Source organism: Somniosus microcephalus, unplaced genomic scaffold (genome assembly GCF_052327205.1).
Source record: "Somniosus microcephalus isolate GS21.2 unplaced genomic scaffold, FLI_Smic_1.0 unresolved_chr7, whole genome shotgun sequence".
Lineage (NCBI taxonomy): Eukaryota > Metazoa > Chordata > Chondrichthyes > Squaliformes > Somniosidae > Somniosus > Somniosus microcephalus.
This window is the reverse complement of record NW_028225185.1, coordinates 42,449,149-42,462,769: the sequence shown is the minus strand read 5'-3', so window position 1 is coordinate 42,462,769 and position 13,621 is coordinate 42,449,149. Positions and strand designations below refer to the sequence as shown.

General features: G+C 51.0%; 1 protein-coding gene across 1 annotated transcript in view; it reads right to left on the bottom strand.

The window, feature by feature from the left end:
- hdac6 (histone deacetylase 6) overlaps positions 1 to 13,621 on the bottom strand; it is a 224,721-nt gene that overhangs the window by 43,595 nt on the left and 167,505 nt on the right. Inside the window, exons 26-28 of the mRNA XM_085978338.1 lie at positions 12,420 to 12,494; positions 9,565 to 9,639; positions 524 to 822 (exon numbers count right to left, since the gene is read on the bottom strand). Coding sequence (XP_085834464.1) covers positions 524 to 822; positions 9,565 to 9,639; positions 12,420 to 12,494 — 449 coding nt within the window. The remainder of the gene's footprint in view (positions 1 to 523; positions 823 to 9,564; positions 9,640 to 12,419; positions 12,495 to 13,621) is intronic.

The following is a 13,621-nucleotide window of genomic DNA, read 5'->3' as shown; positions in this document are numbered from 1 at the left end:
TAACCTTCTCTGCTCTAAGGAGAACAATCCCAGCTTCTCCAGTCTCTCCACATCACTGAAGTCCCTCATCCCTGGTACCATTCTGGTCAATCTCCCCTTAACCTTCTCTGCTCTAAGGAGAACAATCCCAGCTTCTCCAGTCTCTCCACATCACTGAAGTCCCTCATCCCTGGTACCATTCTGGACAATCTCCCCTTAACCTTCTCTGCTCTAAGGAGAACAACCCCAGCTTCTCCAGTCTCTCCACATCACTGAAGTCGCTCATCCCTGGTATCATTCTGGTCAATCTCCTCTGCACCCTCTCTAAAGCCTACACATCCTTCTTAAAGTATGGTGGCCAGAATTGGACACAATACTCCAGCTGGTATTTTATAGAGGTTTAGAATAACCTCCTGGCTTTTGTACTCTATGCTTCTATTTATAAATCCCAGGTCTTTTAACTGCTTTGGTAACCTGCCCTGCCATTTTCAAAGTGGTCCATTTTGCCGCGTCTCTTTTACATGGATCCATCCCGCTGACCTACCCATTTATCCTGCTTTCCGATGGTGACCTGCGGGATCTGCGGGCTCGAACTCTCGCGTCCTTCTACGTCCGGCCTCGCCTGCTGCGTGCCGTCCATCACCACTTTCACCTTGGGCCGGGCGCCGCTGCCGCCCCCCGCCGTCGCCATCGCGGGGCTGGAGGACTGGGACCAGGCCGGCCCCGGCGCCGACCCCGCCATCAACTCCTCCGCCGCCCGGCTGGCGGGCCTGGACTCCGGCTGCGGCCCCGGCGACACATTCGGTTTCAGCGAGGCCTGGTTGATGGCTCGCTGCTCAGAAGCTGCGGGTGGAAAGAAAATCAGGGAATACAAAAAGATCACAACAACGCACAATGAGTGTTAAAGGCTCGAGCTTCTCCAGCGCCTTTCACCACCTCAGGACGTCCCAAAGCCCTTCACAGCCAATGAAGGACTTTTTTTGAAGTGTGGTCACTGTTGTAATGTAGGAAACGCTGCAGCCAATTTGCGCACAGCAAGCTCCCACAAACAGCAATGTGATAATGACCAGATCATCTGTTTTTAGTGATGTTGGTTGAGGGATAAATATCGGCCCCAGGACACCGGGAAGAACTCCCCCCTGCTCTTCTTCCGATAGTGGCCGTGGGATCTTTTACATCCACCTGAGAGGGCAGACGGGGCCTCGGTTTAACGTCTCATCCCGAAAGACGGCACCTCAGACAGTGCGGTGCTCCCTCAGTACTGCCCCTCCGACAGTGCGGCGCTCCCTCAGTACCGCCCCTCCGACAGTGCTGCGCTCCCTCAGTACTGCCCCTCCGACAGTGCGGCGCTCCCTCAGTACCGCCCCTCCGACAGTGCGGCGCTCCTTCAGTACTGCCCCTCCGACAGTGCAGCGCTCCCTCAGTACTGCCCCTCCGACAGTGCGGCGCTCCCTCAGTACCGCCCCTCCGACAGTGCGGCGCTCCTTCAGTACTGCCCCTCCGACAGTGCGGCGCTCCCTCAGTACTGCCCCTCCTAAAGTGCAGCGCTCCCTCAGTACTGCCCCTCCGACAGTGCGGCGCTCCCTCAGTACCGTCCCTCCGACAGTGCAGCGCTCCCTCAGCACTGCCCCTCCGACAGTGCGGCACTCCCTCAGTACTGCCCCTACGACAGTGCGGCGCTCCCTCAGTACCGCCCCTCCGACAGTGCGGCGCTCCCTCAGTACCGCCCCTCCGACAGTGCGGTGCTCCCTCAGTACCGCCCCTCCGACAGTGCGGCGCTTCCTCAGTACTGTCATGGTGATTCGTTCGATCTGGGGGCCTGGCCAGTGTCGTAGGCAAGGCAAAGTTTTTTTTTTAATTAGCGCAGAAGATCGCAGAAACTCGAGTTGCGCCGGATGTAATCTGCTCTTAAATTCCCGCGATCTTTTGCCCACTTCGGGCGACCTGCTCCCACAGGGCCGGCGCAACCGGGCGGAACCTCGACCCGAGGGTGGGTGCATTATACCCTTCTCGGTCAGGCCAACATCCCCACCATCGAAGCTCTGACCACGCTCGATCAGCTCCGATGGATGGGTCCCATCGTCCGCATGCCCGATACGAGACTTCCAAAACAAACGCTCTACTCGGAGCTCCGACACGGCAAAAGAGCCCCACTGGGCAGAGGAAAGGCTTCAAGGACACCCTCAAAGCCTCCTTGGAAAAAGTGCAACATCCCCACCGACACCTGAGAATCCCTGGCCCGAGACCGCACAAAGTGGAGGAGAAGCATCCAGGAAGGCGCCGTAACACCTCGAGTCTCTTCGCCAGGAGCAAGCGGAAGCCAAGCGCAAGCAGCGGAAGGAGCGTACATCAACCCAAGCACCCCACCCACCCGCCCCCTTCAACCACCGTCTGCCCCACCTGTGACAGAGACTGCAGGTCCCGCATCGGACTCATCAGTCACCTGAGAACTCATTGTTAGTGTGGAAGCAAGTCATCCTCGGTTCCGGGATGGCAGGAATGACGTATGAGGAGAGATTGGGTCGATTGGGCTTATATTCGCTAGTTTAGAAGAATGAGAGGGGATCTCATTGAAACTTATAAAATTCTAACAGGACTAGACAGACTAGATGCAGGAAGGATGTTCCCGATGGCGGGGGAGTCCAGAACCAGGGGTCACAGTCTAAGGATAAGGGGTAAGACATTTAGGACAGAGATGAGGAGGAATTTCTTCACCCAGAGAGTGGTGAACCTGTGGAATTCTCTACCACAGAAGGCAGTGGAGGCCAATTCATTAAATATATTCAAGAAGGAGTTAGATATATTTCTTAAGGCTAAAGGGATCAAGGGATATGGGGAGAAAGCAGGGACAGGGTGATGTAATAAAACTCACTACTCACTTGGTTTGAGTATAAAGCAAGGCTTTAATCAACTTGTTTCAGAACACGGAGGTCTAGTTGTACTTCACTAGTTCCTTGTCTTACAAAATGTCCCTGGCAAGCTGGGGCCGACGCCTGAGTATTTATACTCCTTGGACGGCGCCACCAGCTGGCCATCCAGCGTTATTTCATAAGTAGTTTCTTGATGATGAGATTTATAACACAGGGTACTGAATTTGGATGATCAGCCATGATCTCATTAAATGGCGGAGCAGGCTCGAATGGCCTACTCCTGCTCCGATCTTCTATGTTTCTAAGAGAAAATTATACCCGGTGACGCTCGAGGGAGGTGGGGGGGCATCCATTTACATACGTACGCAGGGAGGGAGGCTGCTGCTGTGGCACTAGCAACGATCTCTGGGTTGGCGAGGCCTGAGCGTCATAGTCCACCTCCTTAACTGCGGGAAGAAAGGAAGAGAGGCGGACGAACACATCAGCACAATCGCCACCCAATGGTAACACACGGCGCAAGTTAAAGACTCGCAATCCTACTGCGGCTTACACCACACCTCGGGGAATCCCCCACGGGCTTTTTTTTTTGAAGTGTAGTGTCTGCAGCAGGAAACGTGGCGTCTCATTTGTGCACAGCAAGATCCCGCGAACAGCAACGGGATCGTGGCCGTGGAATCTTTTACGTTCACCCGAGACGACAGACCAGAGGGGTTGGTGGGGGGGGGGGCGGCCTTGGGTTTAAGAACGTGAGGGTTCGGCCCCTCGAGCCTGCTCCGCCATTCAGTAAGAGCACGGCTGATCTTCTGCCTCAGCTCCACTTCCCCGCCCGATCCCCATGTCCCTTGATCCCCCCTAGAGTCCACAAACGGGGAAAAAGGCCGACAAGCACAGAAAGGGCAGCGAAAGGCTAGCAGAATGGGCAGGCAAGCGGCAGATGCAATTTAACACAGAGAAGTGTGAGGTGATGCATTTTGGCAGAAGGAACAGGGAGAGGCAATATACACTTAATGGCAGAGTTTTAAAGAGTGTGCAGGGACAGAGGGACCTGGGAGTTAATGTGCATCGGTCCCGGAAGGTGGCGGGACATATTGAGAGAGTGGTTAGCAAAGCATATGGGATCTTGGGCTTCATAAATAGAGGTATTGAGTACAAAAGTAGAGGAGTTATGCTGAACCTTTATAAAGCGCTGGTTAGGCCACAACTGGAGTATTGCGTCCAGTTCTGGTCACCACACTTTAGGAAGGATGTGAAGGCCCTCGAGAGGGTGCAGAGGAGATTTACCAGAATGGTTCCGGGGATGGGGGATCTTAGCTACAAGGACAGGTTGGAGAAGCTGGATTGGTTTACATTAGAGCAAAGGAGGTTGAGGGGTGATTTGATCGAGGTGTACAAGATTATGACGGGTTTGGATAGGCTAGACGGGGAAAGGCTGTTCCCACTAGTTGATGATACAAGGACTAGGGGGACACAGATTTAAGGTTTTGGGCAAGAGATACAGGAGGGGGATGTGATGCTTTTACGCAACGAGTGGTGAGGACCTGGAACTCGCTGCCGACGGAAGTGGTGGAAGCGGAGACACTCGATGTTTTCAAGGGAAGACTGGATAGGCACTCGAGGGAAATAAACTTGCAGGGCTACGGGGATAGAGCGGGGGAATGGAACTGACTGGATCGCTCTACAGAGAGCCGGCACGGACTCGCTGGGCCGAATGGCCCCCTTCTGTGCCGTTATGACTCGATAAGGTGGTTAAGAAGATATGCGGGATACTTGCCTTTCCTAAACAATATAAGAGCAGGGAGGTTATGCTAGAACTGTATAAAACACTAGTTAGGCCACAGCTAGAATACTGTCTACTCATTAATATACATACACTGGGAGGGACTCCACATTGAGGTTCTCCGAGTCTGCGGGGCCTGAGCTATAGCCTCTGTTACGATAACTAAGGGTACTAAGAGAAAGCACAGGCAAATAAAGCAGCAAAATCACAACTTGATCATAATATCAGAACTGTTAAAGAAGCTGCAACACAGGGCTATATGCACGCTAAACAGCGGAAGCGGCATGCTATAGGCAGGGCTAAGCGATCCCACAATCAATGGAGCAGATCAAAGCTCTGCAGTCCTGCCGCATCCAGTCCTGAAGGGTGGTGGACCATTAAACAACTAACGGGAGGAGGAGGCTCCATGAACATCCCCATCTTCAATGAGGGCAGAGCCCAGCACGTGAGTGCAAAAGACAAGGCTGAAGCGTTTGCAACCATCTTCAGCCAGAAGTGCCGAGTGGGTGATCCATATCGGCCTCCTCCTGAGGTCCCCACTACCACAGAAGCCACTCTCCAGCCAATTCGATTCACTCCACGTGCTATCAAGAAACGGCTGAGCGCACTGGATACAGCAAAGGCTATGGGCCCCGACAACGTCCCGGCTATCGTGCTGAAGACTTGTGCTCCAGAACTAGCCGCGCCTCTAGCCAAGCTGTTCCAGTACAGCTACAACACTGGCATCTACCCGACAATGTGGAAAACTGCCCAGGTATGTCCTGTCCACAAAAAGCAGGACAAATCCAATCCGGCCAATTACTGGCCCATCAGTCTACTCTCAATCATCAGCAAAGTGATGGAAGGTGTCGTCAACAGTGCTATCAAGCGGCACTTACTCACCAATAACCTGCTCACTGATGCTCAGGTTGGGTTCCGCCAGGACCACTCGGCTCCAGACCTCATTACAGCCTTGGTCCAAACATGGACAAAGGAGCTGAATTCCAGAGGTGAGGTGAGAGTGACTGCCCTTGACATCATAGGATATACGGCACAGAAACAGGCCATTCGGCCCAACCAGTCCATGCCGGTTTATGCTCCACTCGAGCCTCCTCCCGTCTTTCCTCATCTAAATCTATCAGCATAACCCTCTATTCCCTTCTCCCTCATACACTTGTCCAGCCTCCCCGTAAATGCATCTATACTATTCGCCTCGACCACTCCCTGTGGTAGCGAGTTCCACATTCTCACCACTCTCTGGGGAAAGAAGTTCCTCCTGAATTCCCTGTTGGATTTCTTGGTGACTATCTTATATTGATGGCCTCTAGTTATGCTCTTCCCCACAAGTGGAAACACTCTCTCTGTATCCACTCTATCAAAACCTCTCATAATTTTAAAGACCTCTATTAGGTCACCCCTCAGCCTTCTCTTTTCAAGAGAAAAGAGACCCAGCCTGTTCATCCTTTCCTGATATGTGCACCCTCGCATTTCTGGTATCATCCTTGTAAATCTTCTCTGCACCCTCTCCAGTGCCTCTATATCCTTTCTATAATATGGTGACCAGAACTGTACGCAGTGCTCCAAGTGTGGTCTAACCAAGGTTCGATACAGGTTTAGCATAACTTCCCGACTTTTCAATTCTATCCCTCTAGAAATAAACCCTAGTGCTTGGTTTGCTTGTTTTTAAATGGCCTTGTTAACCTGTGTCGTAACTTGTTAGTGATTTGTGTATTTGTACTCCGAGATCCCTTTGTTCCTCTACCCCACCTAGACTCGCACCCTCCAAGTGATAAGTGACCTCCCTATTCTTTCTACCAAAATGTAACACCTCACATTTATCTGTGTTGAACTTCATTTGCCAATTTTATGCCCATTCTGTAAGTTTATTAATGTCCTCCTGTAACTTGTTGCAGTCCTCCTCAGTATTGACTATCCCCCCAATATGGTGTCATCCACAAATTCAGAAATTGTGTTTCTGATTCCAAAGTCTAAATCGTTAATGTAAATTGTGAACAGCAGTGGTCCCAGCACTGATCCCTGTGGAACACCACTACCCACCTTCTGCCACTGTGAATAACTACCCTTTACTCCCACTCTCTGCTTTCTGTCTTGAAGCCAGCCAGCAATCCATTCTGCCACTTGTCCCCTGTCTCCGCATTTCTCTGACCTTGTTCATCAGTCTATTATGGGGGACCTTATCGAAGGCCTTTTGAAAATCTAGATAAATTACTTCTACTGCATTACCCTTGTCTACTCTCTCTGTTACCTCTTCAAAAACATTCGATGAGGTTGGTCAAGTTTGAAATCTATGCTGACTATTCATTATTATATTTCTGGTTTCGAGATGCTTTTCTATTTTCTCCTTTAGTAGGGATTCCATTATTTTTCCTACCACCGATGTTAAGCTGACTGGTCTATAGTTCCCTGGACGTGTTCGATCTCCCTTCTTAAATATAGGTATTATTATGTTAGCTATCCGCCAGTCCTCTGGCACTACAACTTGTTCAAACGAATTATTAAATATGTGTAGTAATGCCTCTGCTCTAGATTCCTTTAAAATGTGCAGCTGTAATCCGTCCAGACCAAGGCAGCATTTGACCAAGTGTGGCATCAAGGAGCCCCAGTAAAACTGAAGTCAATGGGAATCAGGGGGAAAACGCTCCACTGGCTGGAGTCATACCTAGCACAAAGGAAGATGGTTGTGGTTGTTGGAGGTCAATCGTCACAGCCCCAGGACATCGCTGTAGGAGTTCCTCAGGGCAGCGTCCTAGGCCCAACCATCTTCAGCTGCTTCATCAATGACCTCCCCTCCATCATAAGGTCAGAAGTGGGGATGTTCGCTGATGACTGCACAGTGTTCGGCGCCATTCACAACTCCTCAGATAATGAAGCAGCCCATGCCCGCATGCAACAAGACCTGGACGACATTCAGGCTTGGGCTGATAAGTGGCAGGTAACATTCGCGCCTCACAAGTGTCAGGCAATGACTATCTTCAATAAGCGAGAGTCTAGCCACCTCCCCTTGACATTCAACAGCATTACCATCGCCGAATCCCCCACCATCAACATCCTGGGGGGTCACCATTGACCAGAAACTTAACTGGACCAGCCACATAAATGCTGTGGCAACAAGAGCAGGTCAGAGGCTGGGTATTCTGTGGCGAGTGTCTCACCTCCTGACTCCCCAAAGCCTTTCCACCATCTACAAGGCACAAGTCAGGAGTGTGATGGAATACTCTCCACTTGCCTGGATGAGTGCAGCTCCAACAACACTCAAGAAGCTCGACAAAGCAGCCCGCTTGATCGGCACCCCATCCACCACCTTAAACATTCACTCCCTCCACCACCGACGCACCGTGGCTGCAGTGTGGACCATCTACAAGATGCACTGCAGCAGCTCGCCAAGGCTTCTTCGGCAGCACCTCCCAAACCCGCGACCTCTTCCACCTAGAAGGACAAGGGCAGCAGGCGCATGGGAACACCACCACCTCCAAGTTCCCCTCCGAGTCACACACGCCATTCTGACTTGGAAATATATCGGCCGTTCCGTCATCGTCGCTGGGTCAAAATCCTGGAACTCCCTCCCTAACAGCGCTGTGGGAGCACCTTCACCACACGGGACTGCAGCGGTTCAAGGCGGTGGCTCACCACCACCTTCTCAAGGGGCAATTAGGGATGGGCAATAAATGCTGGGCCTTGCCAGCGACGCCCACATCCCAGGAATGAATTTTAAAAATTCCACAGCGCCTTTTACGGCCTCGGGACGTCCCAAAACGCTTCAGAACCAATGAAAAACTTTTGAAGTGCAGTCACTGTTGAAATGTAGGAAACGCGGCAGCAAATATGCGCACAGCAAGATCCCACAAATATCAATGCAATAATGACCAGTTTTTAGTGATGTTGATTTTTTTTTTAATATTCATTTATGGGATCCCTAGCAACCGACTCCCTCCCTCTCCCTGGCAACTGTCTATGAGGCTGAACCACACTGTTCGCAACCTTGGTCTTGTATTTGACCCTGAGATGAGCTTCCGACCACATATCCGCCCCATCACTAAGACCGCCTATTTCCACCTCCGTAACATCGCCCGTCTCCGCCCCTGCCTCAGCTCATCCGCTGCTGAAACCCTCATCCATGTCTTTGTTACCTCTAGACTCGACTATTCCAACGCACTCCTGGCCGACCTCCCACATTCTACCCTACGTAAACTTGAGGTCATCCAAAACTCTGCTGCCTGGATCCTAACTCGCACCGAGTCCCGTTCACCCATCACCCCCTGTGCTCGCTGACCTACATTGGCTCCCGGTTAAGCAACGCCTCGATTTCAAAATTTACATCCTGGTGTTCAAATCCCCTCCGCGGCCTCCTCGCCCTCCCTCCCTATCTCTGTAACCTCCTCCAGCCCCTACAACCCTCCCTATCTCTGTAACCTCCTCCAGCCCCTACAACCCTCCCTATCTCTGTAACCTCCTCCAGCCCCCTACAGCCCTCCCTATCTCTGTAACCTCCTCCAGCCCCTACAACCCTCCCTATCTCTGTAACCTCCTCCAGCCCCTACAACCCTCCCAGATCTCTGCGCTCCTCCAATTCCGGCCTCTCGCGCATCCCTCGATTTCCATCACTCCGCCATTGGCGACCGCGCCAGGGCCCCCGAGCTCTGGAATTCCCTCCCTAAACCTCTCCGCCTCTCTCTCTCCTCCTTTAAGACGCTCCTTAAAACCGACCTCTGTGACCCAGCTTTTGGTCACCTGTCCCCGAATATCTCCTTATGTGGCTCGGGGTCAAATTCTGTCTGATTTACGCTCCTGTGAAGCACCTTGGGACGTTTTACTACGTTAAAGGCACTGGATAAATGCATGAGAAATAGGAGGAGTCGTCGGACATACGGGGCCATTTCCTAATGACAGACATGGTGTATTATACGCAGTAACACTCGGGGCACTCATTGATATACGTACGCAGTTGTGGCCGCGCCGATGCTCTCCGGGCTGACGAGCCCCGACCTTCAGCCTCCGCTATGGATACTGAGGGTACTAGGAGAAAAGACAGGCAACAAAATTAGAACCTGATCATAATGATGATACTATTATAATGTCATAGCAAAGTTGAAGCCCATGGAATAAAAGGGACAGTGGCAGCATGGAAACAAAATTGGCTAAGTGACAGGAAACAGAGAGTAGGGGTGAGCGTTTTTTTTTGGACTGGAGGAAGGTATACAGTGCTGTTCCCCAGGGGTCAGTTCTAGGACCACTGCTTTTCTTGATATATATCAATAAGGACCTGGGTGTACAGGGTACAATTTCAAAATATGCAGATGACACAAAACCCTCGATTTACCGGCACCTAAATAACCGGAAATCCCTGTTAACCGGCAAAATTCAGGGGTAGGTTCAGGTAATTTTTACTTCATATTAGTGGCCGTTCCTGGATCTGTGGCTGTGTAACCGGGGTTCCTGCACCTCTTGCTAAGCAACAGGGACGCCTGGATCTTGTGGCCGGGGTTCCTGCACCTCTTGCTAAGCAACAGGGACGCCTGGATCTTGTGGCCGGGGTTCCTGCACCTGTTGCTAAGCAACAGGGACGCCTGGATTTGTTGCTGTGCACGGGGCTCTCGTACCTTTTACTATACCTCTCTGTAATCCGGACTTTTTGATAAACCGGCACCACGCTGGTCCCGTCAGTGAGTGAACAGTGAGGAGGATAGTGATAGACTTCAAGAGGACATAGAGAGGCTGGTGGAATGGGCGGGCAGATGGCAGGTGAAGTTTAACGCAGAAAAGTGCGAAATGATATATTTTGGTAGAAAGATTGAGGAGAGGAAATATAAACTAAAGGGTACAATCCTAAAAAGGGTGCAGGAACAGAGAGACCTGGGGGTATATGTACACAAATCATTGAAGGTGGCAGGGCAGGTTGAGAAAGCGGTTAAAAAAGCTTACGGGATCCTGAGTTTTATTATAAATAAAGGCATCGAGTACAAAAGCAAGGAAGTTATAATGAGCCTTTATAAAACACTGGTTCGGCCTCAACTGGAGTATTGTGTCCAATTCTGGGCACCGCACTTTAGGAAGGATGCGAAGGCCTTAGAGAGGGTGCAGAAAAGATTTACAAGAATGATTCCAGGGATGAGGGACTTCAGTTATGTGGAGAAACTGGGGTTGTTCTCCTTAGAGCAGAGAAGGTTAAGGGGAGATTGACCAGAATGGTACCAGGGATGAGGGACTTCAGTGATGTGGAGAGACTGGAGAAGCTGGGATTGTTCTCCTTAGAGCAGAGAAGGTTAAGGGGAGATTGACCAGAATGGTACCAGGGATGAGGGACTTCAGTGATGTGGAGAAACTGGAGAAGCTGAGGTTGTTCTCCTTAGAGCAGAGAAGGTTAAGGGGAGATTGACCAGAATGGTACCAGGGATGAGGGACTTCAGTGATGTGGAGAGACTGGAGAAGCTGGGATTGTTCTCCTTAGAGCAGAGAAGGTTAAGGGGAGATTGACCAGAATGGTACCAGGGATGAGGGACTTCAGTGATGTGGAGAGACTGGAGAAGCTGGGATTGTTCTCCTTAGAGCAGAGAAGGTTGAGGGGAGATTTGATCGAGGTGTTCAAAATCATGAGGGGTCTGGACAGAGCAGAGAGAGAGAAACTGTTCCCATTAGCGGAAGGGTCGAGAACCAGAGGATACAGATTTAAAGTGATTGGCAGAACAACCAAAGGCGACATGAGGAAAAACTTTTTTACGCAGCGAGTGGTCAGGATCTGGAATGCACTGCCTGAGAGGGTGGTGGAGGCAGATTCAATCGTGGCTTTCAAAAGGGAATTGAATAAGTACCTGAAGGAAAAAGATTTGCAGGGCTACGGGGAAAGGACGGGGGGAGTGGGACTAGCTGAAGTGCTCTTGCAGAGAGCCGGCACGGGCTCGACGGGCCGACTGGCCTCCTTCCGTGCTGCAACCATTCTATGATTCTCTGAACTGTTAAAGAAAGACTCGAATTTCTCCAGCGCCTTTCATCACCTCAGGACGTCCCAAAGCGCTTCACAGCCAATGACGTTCTTTTGGGGGCGAACTCCACCCGCCGCCCCCCCCCGCTCTTCTTCCAATAGTGGCCGTGGGATCTTTTACGTCCACCTGAGAGGGCAGACGGGGGCCTCGGGTTTAACGTCTCATCCCGAAAGACTGCCCCTCCAACAGTGCGATGGCGCGGTGCACCGGGGGAGTGTCGGGACTTGATTATGGGGCTTGAGTCTTTGGAGAGGGGGCTTGGACCTACAACCTTCTGACTTGGGAGTCGTGAATGAGACCCACTGAGCCACGGCTGATACCTGTATTACCGCGTATTGGACGCCTGTTTATAATAAATACTGGTCGACCTCCCATGGCGGTGTGCACACACGGACTGTTGAGACCAAGTGTCGTGTTCAGGTGAAGCGGGGTCAGAGGCCGAGGGTTAGAGGGCTGGGGTGGATATTTGGAGCAGGGTGTGCAGACCGAATTCAGCCGCCATTTTAAATGCACCAATTCGGTCGTTATTTCTAAATTCCTATGTAAACATTTCTAATGGAAACGGCCCCATGTAAACCTGTCACGCCACAGCACCACCACTGGTGGCAGGGTGTAATTACAGCATGACAAGTTGACATAGGCGGTTCCCATTATAAATATTGACGGAGGAACTCACAACGGAAATAGGTGGACAAGCGAATGTAGAATTTTTAACATGTTATGCAGAGATATATACGAGAGTTTAGGCGCACATTCTAATTACAGGCGTGGTGTATTATACCCCGTAACACTCGGGGAATTCATTGATATACATACGCGGCTGTGACCACGTTGATGCTCTCCGGGCCGACGAGCTCTGACTTTGAGCCTCCGCCATGGATGATGAGGGTACTAAGAGAAAAGAGGGGCACACAAAATCACAACCTGATCATCATGATATTATAATATCACAACTGTTTAAGAAAGACTCGCATTTCTCCAGAGCCTTATCATCACCTCAGGACGTCCCAAAGTGCTTTACAGCCGTTGAAGATCTTTTGAAGTGTGGTCACGGTTGTAATGTGGGAAACGCGGCTGCCAATTTGGGCACAGCAAGCTCCCACAAACAGCCAATGTGATAAATCACCAGTTTTTAGTGATGTTGATTGAGGGATTAATTAGGGCCCAGGGCACCAGTGTTAAGAAATCGTGATTTGGAAGAAATAACTTGAGACAAAAAAGTCTCTTCAGACTGGAGTTAGAATAACAGGATAGACACTTAGGGGGTGATTTTCGTTCAGAATTCGGGAAGGAGGCGGGACTACAACTTTCGGGGTTGTAGTCCCGCCTCCATCGAGATGTGGCCAACCCACGTGATTTTGACTTGATTGATCTTGTTGAGTCCGCCCAGCGGGCTCAGCAGGCCAATTAGGGGCCACCCGGCAACAGGTGACGTCACAGACTGAAATTTCATCTGTCAAGAGGTTTTGACAGATGAAATATCAGTGTTTCACAGCTGTTTGAAGCTGTCAAACACTGACAGTCTGACTTCTAACATGAGTCCTTCTACACAGACTCAGTTAGAAATCTCACCGGCACAGAAAGCTGAAGGCTGTCACTTTTGACAGATCGCATGCGTGGTTTGGAGCCGTCGGGAATCCCACACTTCAAGCTTTAAAATAGGGATTAGGCTAAACACTGCCTGTTAACTACCTGTTATCAGGCAGTTAATTGGCACTAATCCCTTCCCGCCTCGGGTAGGCGGGTCCCAGTGTGGGGCGGGTACCCGCCTCCTTTGAAACTTACATGGAGACGGGTTGGGGGCAGGATGGTGTCGGGACCCCCGAATTCGGGGCTTTAACGCCCCCCCACCCCCGCACGTCTCCAATCCCAACTCCACGGGTCAATGAAAATCGACCTCTTAGAATTTGCTGATGTTCTTGGTTCCCTGCAGATGTGTACGAAAGGCTGATATTTAGTAGATGAGAATCATGTACATATAAATTCAAGTGTAGCCACTGACCAAATAATGTTACCCA